Source organism: the organism of the source record quoted next, unplaced genomic scaffold (assembly GCF_019419815.1).
Source record: "Pyrus x bretschneideri cultivar Hongxiangsu unplaced genomic scaffold, Pyrus_bretschneideri_v1 Contig1, whole genome shotgun sequence".
Lineage (NCBI taxonomy): Eukaryota > Viridiplantae > Streptophyta > Magnoliopsida > Rosales > Rosaceae > Pyrus > Pyrus x bretschneideri.
The window spans coordinates 4,812,249-4,823,520 of NW_025999390.1; the positions used below are offsets into that span (position 1 = coordinate 4,812,249).

Consider the following 11,272-nt stretch of genomic DNA (forward strand, 5'->3'; position numbering starts at 1 on the left):
TTCTTCCTAAGAAATATCGAGATTGATTATGATTTTTACGTAGACGCGAGTTAAGTCAATTAGATATAATATATGTTAGGATACACTCTTGTTTGTACATCTTGTATAACACAATTTGCAATTAAAAAAAAGGAAAAACACCATCATCTCATTTGTGTGTATGATGCATATATGTATGACATATTTCAACAAAAACAAAGATAAAATCGGAATTTACAAGAATCGAAAAGAGGAAATTAAAAATAGTAATGTTAGGAAGATCAAATTTCTAAACCAATTTTTGTAAACCAAATTATTAGGATGTTGATAATTGGATTATGTTTAATGCTAGTGAGACGAAATTTCTAAACCAATTTTTGGAAAGATTTTTCAATGTGACCAAAACACAAGATGATACATCACGTGTCACTATATAAATGGTGGGATATGTGTGTTAAAAAGTTAATAACTTAAAAAACAAAATTTCCCACCACTTGCATAAAAACACGTGATGTACCCTCGTGTTCCTGTCACAATGAAAAATTTCTCCAATTTTTATAAACCAAATGATTAGGATGTTGATGACATACTACATCGTCCAGAGGAGTGGATCTTGTAAGTCTTATATGTATATTCTCATCTCTACCTAGCACGAGGCCTTTTGGGAGCTCACTGGCTTCGAGTTTCGTAGGAACTCCGAAGTTAAGCGAGTAGCGCGCGAGAGTCATCCTATGATGGGTGACCTACTGGGAAGTTCTCATATGAGTTCCCAGAAACAAAACCGTGAGGGCGTGGTTGGGGCCCAAAGCGGACAATATCATGTTATAGTGGAGTCGGGAATATACATATAAGGCTTACAGGATCCACACCCTGAACGATGTGGGATGTTACAATCGAACTTCCCAGTGGGTCACGCATCATGGGATTGCTTTCGCACGCTACTCGCTTAACTTCGGAGTTCCTACAAAACTCGAAGCCAGTGAACTTCCAAAAGGCCTCGTGTTAGGTAGAGATGGGAATATACACATAAGGCTTACAGGATCCACTTCCCTGGACGATGTGGGATGTTACAGTTGATGATTGGATTATGGTTAATGATGGAGAGACTAAATTTGTAGACAAAACTTGCAAACTAAATAATGTGTCACCAATAAAAATGAGCACGTTTATCAACACCTAAGTAATAATTCAACCTTCAACTTCCATATCATTTAGTTTAGCCTATTTTGTTTACAAATTTAGTCTGCCTAGCATTATCCTTTTTCAACCAAATTTTGTAAACCAAATATGTGGTTTTTTATGATTAAATTATTATTTAAGTATTGATTAACGTGCTTATTTTCTATTGGTGACAAATTATTTAGTTTGCAAATTTGGTTTAAAAAGTTGGTCTACTTGGCCTTAACCTTGAATTATTACTTAAGTGTTGATGAACGTGCTCATTTTCTATCGTGACACATCATTTTGTTTGCAAATTTAGTTTAAAAACTTAATTTCCCTAGCATTATCCAATTAAAAAACATATATATATTCTTTTATGCCACCAAACAGTGGCGAAGCTATGTGAAGACGAGGAGTGGCGGCCGCCCTTCCCTTTGCCGGAAAACACGCCTAGGAGCTCTGGTTCAGCCCCTCCGCTCTCGTCGGAATTCATGGCACCTATAAAAATGGGTTTCATGAAGGAGGAATTAGGGATCGGTTTGATGGAAGACAGAGGTTTCAGTGAAGGAGAGGGTTCAACGGATAAAAGCGGTTTGTAGAACTATTCAAGTTAGAATCGACGAAAGGTTGGACAAAGGGGTGGGTGGGTGTTCGACGGAGGAGAAAGGGACTAGAGGGTGAGATTTGTAGTGATGGTAAGATGGTAGGAAGAGGAAAGGTTGTGTTTGGTCACGGGTTGAATGGGAAACTTAGTGTTTGGTTACAAATGTAGCGAGAAAGTATAGATGACAGGTGTTTCAAGATTATTGGACCACATAAGAAGTGAGTAAAATTTGGGTACTCCCTTGTGAGTACCCAAGTCTTATTTGTTTGTGTGTGAGTTTTAAAGACATGTGTTGGATAATTATTGGGCCACCTAATAAGTCAGTAAAAATTGGGTACTGACACCTTACCCAAGTATTTACCCACCACTTCTCTTCTGGTCTTTATCTTTCTGCCCCACTTGTTTGTTTACCCATTTCCCCCCTTTTTTTCTCTTCTAACCCCACATTTTTTTTGTGGTTTATTAACCCATTTCTCTCCTTTTTTTATTTCTTTTTTTTATTATTTATTCTTGTATGCATTTTTATCTTATCTTTTAAGACTCCTACTGTATTTATCTTAAACTCTCATATTATTTATAAATATTGTTTAATGCTTATTTATGATAATTTAAATCCATCTAGGCTCTTGCCTATATCTCGCATAGGCACCTAGCTGCTAGGTCCCAGTACGCTGTTTGACTAGCACCTAACATTTTTTAGGATCTAATCCTAGCCAATTTAAGCTTCTTACATTGGCTTTGATGTTATTGCTTACAATCATTTTGGTGGAGAGACTATTTTCTGTTATGAATATTGACTCAAAACTTTGCACTCTCCAATGTGAAAGCAACCATTTCGATTGAACCTTGCATTTTTTTGAATTTCTCCCCTCTCCTTAGCAAATCCTGACTTCGCCACTGCCACCAAATGTTCTCGTCTAGGATCCGTGATATTTATCTTCCAATGTTCATCTGGAAACCCTAATTCTCTCGCCTTACTTAGTGCCCACTCCAAATTACCTTTCCTCTCCTTCGTCAACCCACAAAACCTCTGCAACCGCTCGTCCACCGTGTCGTAAACCTTCCACCACCGCTCGTGCACTACGTCAGTCGCGTAGACACGAAATCCTTCCACGTTCCAATTACAATCATAATCCCTATAACAAAGCCATGGTTTCCACCCCACGTAATGTATCGTAAAAACCTTTGGAGGTTCCGCCCTATACAGTTCATCCATAAACGTCGTCCCGTTAGGAAGTAAATCATCCCATTTTAAGTTATCCGAAACATGGTTAAAATGGATTTGTATGGTCTTTCCAAGCTTATCACACTCACTCAAATCTTTCCTTCCATATTTACCAGACCAATTTTCATCGTCCCCTTTCCCATTGTTCGATTCAAAAAGCTTGGCACCTCTATCTTGCTCATACCGCCTTCAGACATCGTTATATTGCCTTCGGTCTCCTCCTATACTGGCTTCATGATCTTAACTCCAATATCCACCTGCTTACACAAAAACAGATGAGTGGCCGCATAGCCAACAAATTAATATTAACAGTTGACAGAAGGGCACAAATTATGTTAACCGAAAGACAATTAGATTAGTATCTTGAAAGAGGTTTAGTTTATTCAACTTCGGTATATGACTGAATATTGATTGTGGTTCTTTAGTTTTATCTCCAAATGTTATATCATTGCCAATGCACTCAAATAAGAGTCAAATATAACTTTTGCAATCAAATGCATAAGCATATATCACTTTTGGAGTCGAATGTAGAATCAAATATGACTTTGCACTTAACTCCGGAGTCATGTATGACTCCAAATTTTATAATGCATTGGACATAAATTAAGTTAAAAATAGATATTTGACTCCAACTTTTAAGGTGCATTGCTTTAATATGACATGACCTTGGGTTTGGCTATAAATTTGGGTTGAAAAACTGAACAGGTGATTAAGCATAGTAACATTCTTAGAAATATGTAATTAGAATCTAATAAATTAACATTTACCCCCTCAATTCTGAATAACCCTAACCAAATGAATGACTAATAACGAAAACAAAAGGGCACCTTACCTTGTGATGCCACTCTCGCAATGAGCACCTAATAAGAGAGGCTGCGCTCTCGTCATAGATGGAGGAAGATGGCTGGAGAAGAAGGGCAACATAAACAATGAAAAAGAAGGTAATAAAAACCAAGTTAATTCGGATCACAAAAGCAGCTTTCATCATGTTTTGAAGACCACGTCCAGCTTCAATTACCTATTGGCAACTCTCTCTCTCTCTCTCTCTCTCTTTCTCTCTCTCTACACGATTAGATTTAATACACACTAGTTAATCATGGGGATTAGAAAAAAATAACATATATATTGTGAGTGGAATTTAGCAGCTGTAGTTGGAGAAGCTGGTTTTCCATATTTTGGACTTCCTTGCCCTCGCATACAACAACAAACAAGGTCGGAGAACAGAAGGTTTTGCTTCTTCCGTTTAGTTGTTCCATAATAGTAATAGTTATAGCTATGGAAAATTTACTTATTTTGGATTTCGAAAAATACCCTTGTTTTGTCTCCACTATTAATTAAGTGTAGCTTTCTTTAGATTAACTTTAGAATAATACTTGCATCTCCATGTGGGGTTGCACATATCCCCATTTGCTAATAATGTACATTAACGGACTAAACCAACGATCGGAACCATTCAATTTATTAATCTTCATTTGAATATCACTTCTACAAAAAATCATTTGAATTAAAGATCGTTTTATCATCCAAATGTATCGAATAAATGGACGGTTCATCAGGAATATATTAATTGATACCTATAATGTCTATTTTTTTTTTTAATTTGAATGACTAAATGATCTTCGATTGAAATAATTTTTTTTTTGTAGAAGTGATATTCAAATGAAGATAAAGAGTTAAACAATTCCGATCATTAATTTTATTTGAAGATACGTTATCTGCAAACGAGAAAATACATGGGAGGAATACAAGTATGATCTTTGTTATATTGATCTAATCAATAGGATCGTAACTCAAAATCCAACATTATGACATGACAACAGTACATGTACCAAATTATTTCAGTATGTTACAAGCAAAATTAAAAAAAAAAATAAAAAAGTGAAAACGAAATGACCTTTAAACGTGCCATGTCATAAGCACTAGGAACACATATTTCACTTTTTGTTTTCAAATTTGTCTTATCTTCCTGTTAAATAAAAGCAATAGATAGTTTTTTTTTTTTTCTTTTTCTTTTTGTCAAGGAAGCAATAGATAGTAGTATGTCAGTGTGACAAAAGGCCTCTTCTGCTCAAATGACGTTAGGACCAGAAATTTCTTATAATTTTACATATTTCATTTGTGATGGTACTTTAGTTGGTACACCCAAGTAGTTTTGTTCAACTAATCTTACATGCTCGTATCATTTCCCTACCACATCTGACTGATCATTGTATCATATAATCTGCATAAATGAGGAAACAAGAGAATGTAGGAAAGAGAACAAAGAGAACGCAGAGAGAGAGAGAGAGAGAGAGAGAAACGAGCACAGTTTACAGTTGTAGATTTACCTGTGCCATGGAAGAGAGATCTAGACCTTCTTCAGTCGTTGATTTACTTATGCTCATATTGTTACTCTGAATCGGTGACCATGCTTGATTGTGGTCACGGGTGGGATGAAATTCCTCATAACCTCTTCGGGTTCAAAAATGGTATATAACCGTGACTTACCACCAGTTGTTCTCATTTTTTAAAAGGAAAAAAATAACTAGCTTAACTTGTTTTTAAGCCATCTTTTATTGAAAGATTCTTCAAATAATTAGCCTATTTGTGAGACATCTTATTCAGTCAATTTAACATTCTATTTTAAGGATCTTAATTGTCTGTTTTTTAAGTCATTATTCATAATATCATTGAAAAAAAAAATGAGCTTATTACACAATATTTAAAGATAAGGTTTCACTATAAAATTAATTGATAATATGTGAAACTAATTGGCAATATGAGGAGTAGTTCAACTTACTGATAAGCTCGTGCAAGGTCTCATTTTCCCATCAATGTAGAACTCATTCTCAACACACCCCTTACATGTGCCGATCCAATTTATCGTAATTCAGTAGTTAACATGTTGGTTAGCCAAACACGCAGACACCATAAACATGGTGACGTGAAGAAAACTGAGATTCTACCATAAAAACAATTGGCAAAATAAAGAGTAGCACAAGTTAATTATTAGTCCATATAAAGTCTCTCCTCCTATCAATGTGGATTCATCTTAACACGCTCTTTAACGTGTGATAAATTTTCAAGTCAAATACATAGACAATATAAACGGGTTGACATAGAGCACATATAATTGTTAGACTGTATACGTAAAAAAACATTTTCTAATACTAAAAAAAAGTAGATTCGACATATATAATTGTTAGACTGTGTATGTAAAACAATCTGTTCTAATACTAAAAAAAAAAGTAGGTTCAACAAGCTAAAAAGGTGTGACAAACATCTCCCGTTCTGGTTTCTATATATATTTCTTTAGCCCATCAAGTTGTGTGAAAAGTTTATACGTAAATCTTACTGATTCAGTTGACCAAAAAAGATATTATACACCCCCTTGCTAAATTTATAATACAATTTCTACCCTGTGTTCAGTTTTGAAAGCATTTAGTTTCTTTGGGCCAATAAATTTCGTTACGCATTGGTATGTGGTGATCCTTAATTTAGTTGGTATACCAAATTATTTTAATTAGCTCAACCAATCTTTCATCTCCGTATCCTTTCCCTATCACACCCGATCAACCATCGATCCTCGCATTACATTACACGCAATCAGATTAATGAGTTTTGTCTCTTAATGTTTGCTCTTAAGTCTTAGTGACAGATAGTGGCCAGCTTAATTACAAGAAAAAAATTGTCACTTCAGCTGGTTTACATAATCACTGGCACATAATAAAATATGCTTAATTTGACAAATCATAAATAATTAAAACATCTATTTGTGATAAAATAAATAATGAACACGATTTTTCTGAAAACAACATGACTACAGTTTAACTAAACAATTGAATATTTTACCAACATGATCTTTTAAGAATTTACCCAAAAAATTAACGTTTGAATCACTAACTCCATAACAAGCACGTCCCTCAGCTAAGCTCACCCACTTTTCTATATCAATTAGCTAATATAATGCATACCATATTGTTACCCGTATCTCTGTAAGCTCAAAGCTACAAATAATTGTATCTGTCATTTATGTGAAAATTGTCACGCTTCCATCTCGATCTTGTGCATCTCTATTAAGTATTAACACATACTTACAAGTTAAAGGAAAACACATTATCCCAGGATATGAGTACATGCATAATGTATATATAGTCTGGTTATGGAAGGGACATCTCCTATATTTCTGTAAACAAAAAATGACAAGAAAAATTAATATGAATGAAAAAAAAAAACATACAAATTCTGCTATGCCAACACATTTTTCCGTCTAGGGTCTTTGATTTTGATCTTCCAATGCCCATTTGGAAACCCTAACTTTCTCGCCCTTCTTCGTTCCCAGTCCAAATCATTCTTCCTTATCTTCGTCAGCCCACAAAACTTCTGCAACCCCTCGTCCATGCCGTCATGGAACCTCCACCACCGCTCGTGCGCCACATCACTCGCGTAGACAAGTTGTTCCGCCACGTCCCAGTTACAATCATAATCCCTATAACAAACCCATGGCTTCCATCCCAAGTAGTGTATCGTATAAAGCTTCGGTGGGTCCGCCCCAAACAGCTCATCCTTAACCGTCCTCTCGCTTGTCGTGTTCGCCCAAAAATTCTTCAAAAAGTTCACCCTCCGCGGTAGCCGGTGCCACCACACGAAGACCTCGTTGAGGTAGCCTTGGTCGCCACCGTTGTACGATACGATGTCACTTCGGTGGTCCATCAAAAACTGGAACGTGCAGTTGGAGGGCTCGATGACCATGATGCCGGAGTTGAAGATGTAAACGTCGTTGCCGGTGGCTGACATTTGCGGGAAGTGGAAGAGAAGGTCGAGGTTTCGAAGGACAATAATGTCGGCGTCGATAAAGATGATTTTGTCATATTCAGTGAGCTGCCATAGTCGGAACTTGCTGTAGTTGTACTCGTTGTAGGTACCATTTTCGGCTCTAGGGTTTCTGATTCGTTCGATGACGTGGAGCTTCCAGCCGGCGGCTGAGAGAGCTTCTCGCTTGAGGGCAGAGATGGAGTTGTCTAGGAGGAGGACAAGGTCGCGTCTGGTGCCGGTTTGGAGTAGACTCCTGGCTAAGGTTATGGCGCCACAAACGTACATATCGGAGGAGTGGAGGACTGTGACGTAGGCTTCTCGTTTGGGTTTGTTTGTTGTGCTTCGAATTTTAGCCAGATCATACACTTGATCAATTCCTGTAACAATATTAAGTTCTCATCAATTACAGATTTTTCATCATCAATTGTGTGATTTGGATCACATTTATTGTCACAATGTTGATCATATTTTTGCCATATGTTTTTCGCTATGTTTGTTCTTTTAATCAAGTTAACAAATTTGTGACTATATTTTAAAATCTCGTAACAACTCTTTGTAACTTTTTACTAAATTGTTAGTGGTGTACAATTATGTAGTTATCTCTCTAATCACGAATTAAATTACTTGAGAAAAAAAAGAAATAGATATATAATTATATACAATAATATATTTCAAAAATGATGTCAGAATTTGGAGGCATACCTTGTTGTCCCCATAAAGGCAAAGCCAAATTGCAAGTACCAATAGGCAATGATACCTTTTGCCGTAACCTAGCCATATCTGGCTCAAACAACCACCAATCCCGTTCCCGTTTGACTAAATCATTGCACCTAAATATCTCCAGCATTGGCCTACACTTGCTCCAAAACACCACTTTAGTTGTCTTCCTGTTCCAATCCTTCCTTCCTTTCCTCGCAGCCAAATTAGCCGCTATAAGATGAACTTGGAGCCTAAACACCTCCCTCCTCCACCCTTCTTCCGGATACTTGCATGGCAACTTAGCAACCACCATGTGCATCTTCTCGTAAATTTGAAGATCTGGCATTGGTATCTCCGGGCATGTTGGGACGTCACTCTCTTCCTCTTCGTCAATCCACTCGGGAAATAAATCATCCCATTTGAAATTATCCGAAACCCGATCAAAACGGATCGGAATTGTCTTTCCATGCTTATCCCACTCACTCAAATCATTCTCATCCATATTTACCATGCCAATTTTCATCCGTCTTCCTATTGTTTCATTCAAAAAGCTTGGCACCTCTATCTTGCTCATATTGGCTTTAGGCCTTGATATATATTTGTTCTCCTCCAATACTGGCTTAACGATCTTCTCCATTGTCCACCTGCTTACACAAAAACGGGCTTTAATAAATAGAACTCCGTCTATATATACGTTATGAGAAATTAAATTTGTTTGGCTGGAGAGTATGGTCGTAAGGCTGAAAACTTGAAAGAATTGACGGAAGGTACCGCACCTGGAGCATGCTGCTTAATAAGTAATTTGTTTAGCCAAAATGAATGATTAATTAAAGAGAAATGGCTCACCTCACCTTGTGATTGCACTCTCGCAATGAGCACCTAATAAGAGAAGCTGCATTCTCGTAGTAGACGGAGGAGGATGGCTGGAGAAGAAGGGCAGCATAGACAACGAAAAACAAAGCAATTAAAACCAAGTTGATTTTGATCACCATAGCAGATTTGAAAGAAGTAGCCTTCATCATCTTTTGAAGACCAGCATGTCCTTCCATCATCTTTTGGGAACTCTCTGTATATAGATAGACACACACACACACACACATATATATATATATAAATATCGACTCTCTCTCTCTCTCTCTCTCTCTCTCTCTCTCTCTCTCTCTCTCCGATTAGGAAATATATGTTTTGGGAGATGAATTTAGCTGCAGTGGTTAGAGAGCTAAAGACAGCGAAATTAGAGTAAATCTCAAAGAAAAGAAAACCATTTAAAAAGCTCGAGCGTCGTTGCCTTGTTTTGGACTTCCCCTCCCCTCGCAGACAACAACAAAAGGTCGGCGCGTAGCTTCTTCTTGTTCCATGATAGTAAATTAGTAATAGTACTTGTGGTTAATGGCAATTTTAATATTTTCCAAATTCCAAAAATACTCTTGGTAGTCATCACTATCAATTTAATTGATTATGAATGAAATCAAGTTCGAATGTAGGATTGTAACTTAAACTTTAACAATAATATAACAAGATAATATACGTATTATTTCAATTCAATTTGTTAAAAGGGGTGCTAAAAAGAATTACCGTAAGTTGAAAAACAAAACTAACAAAGTTGAAAAACAAAAATAACAATCATGTCATAAGCACGTGAAGTTATATATCCTTAATAACCCTTTTTGTTTTTAAATTTGTCTTATCGTCCCGTTAAATAAAAGCAATAGATAGGAGGGCAGGGGTGACAACTGACAAATGGCAATATCGGTACTTTAAAGTAAATACAAAGGTATCCAATTCAGGCCCCCAACTTCAACAACTTAATGGTTGTCCTGTCATCTTCCTTCATGCAATGCAATGTCGCTTTTAGCCCTTAAGAAATTGTGTGGTTGCACCTATATATCCACATTTTCTCCTCCATAAAATGCAATTGATTTATAACTTATCAATAGGCTTTAGGTTAGACATCAGCACATCATGGTTTTTGGATTAAATGTTAACATCTTGATTTGTGACCAACTGAAGATGGGGCCTTGAGTAAACTTTATCAATGTCCTCTAGATCCAAGAGTGTGTTACATATGTCACATATTAGTCCATGAATTTGGTAATGTAATACTCAAGAGTTCGTTTGGTGTTTAGAATTTATCCCTAGGACCATATGTCCTAACACAAAGTTAGAATTCTAGCACTTTCAAGGTGATTTTTTGCTAATGGCTCCAGCCCTGCCAAAAGGAATTGAATGAGATTAGATAATTTATGTAATTAAAGGTACGTAAGATAATAGAGGAGATGAATTTTCGTTTCAAGGAGTTTGGAGGGAAAAAGTTTCCTTCATCAGTAATCTATTTTCTACCTTTGAGTTGGACAAAATTTCTTAATCTTATCGACTATTGTTGAACATACTCTGAACACAGTGAATTATTCAATCATATCTAATCCAATCTAGGCACTAAACCCAAAAAAAAAAAAAAAATCCTTAATAACAATTGTGTAGATGGGGAAAATATTTAATAGTATTATATTGTTTAACACACATCATCATATGAATTCCGATTGAGAAAAAAAGTACAGATTCATGATGATTTTTCACAAGATTCCAACAACCACCCATCACCAAATCCACATACACAAACAAAACCCCAACACCAAATCCACATATTCTTGCTGTGGAGTGTTTTTCAATAGCAGGTTAATCAAGCTTACATTAGTTGGTTTGGGGTTTGGGGTTTGGGGTTTGGTGGTTGACATTCTTTTCGGCAAACTATTTCTCAACGTGCATTATTGCCCTTTTATCCTTAAAGTACCACCCGAAATAACGTCGTC

General features: G+C 36.4%; 1 protein-coding gene across 2 annotated transcripts; it reads right to left on the reverse strand.

Moving 5' to 3' along the window:
• Positions 1 to 7,005: 7,005 nt before the first annotated feature.
• Positions 7,006 to 9,776, reverse strand: LOC103950028 (UDP-glucuronate:xylan alpha-glucuronosyltransferase 2-like). Of its 2 annotated transcripts, none has more exons than XM_018648189.2 (3): positions 9,309 to 9,776; positions 8,466 to 9,106; positions 7,006 to 8,140 (listed from the first exon to the last, which is right to left on the reverse strand). In XM_018648189.2, the coding sequence occupies exons 1-3, from the start codon at positions 9,560 to 9,562 to the stop codon at positions 7,197 to 7,199; spliced, it is 1,839 nt and encodes a 612-aa protein (XP_018503705.2). In that variant the 5' UTR covers positions 9,563 to 9,776; the 3' UTR covers positions 7,006 to 7,196. The 2 variants fall into 2 exon arrangements, with proteins under 2 accessions (XP_018503705.2, XP_048436969.1); XM_048581012.1 differs by having other exon boundaries at positions 9,314 to 9,453.
• Positions 9,777 to 11,272: the final 1,496 nt, after the last annotated feature.

Excerpts from the sequence above, each read along its gene's own strand:
- LOC103950028 (XM_018648189.2), bottom strand. The coding sequence starts at position 9,562 with ATGTGTGTGTGTGTGTGTGTCTATCTATATACAGAGAGTTCCCAAAAG. Across the intron at positions 9,107-9,308 it reads GAGTGCAATCACAAGGTGAG|GTGGACAATGGAGAAGATCG; the intron begins GTGAGCCATTTC and ends TTGTGTAAGCAG. Across the intron at positions 8,141-8,465 it reads GCCTTTATGGGGACAACAAG|GAATTGATCAAGTGTATGAT; the intron begins GTATGCCTCCAA and ends ATATTGTTACAG.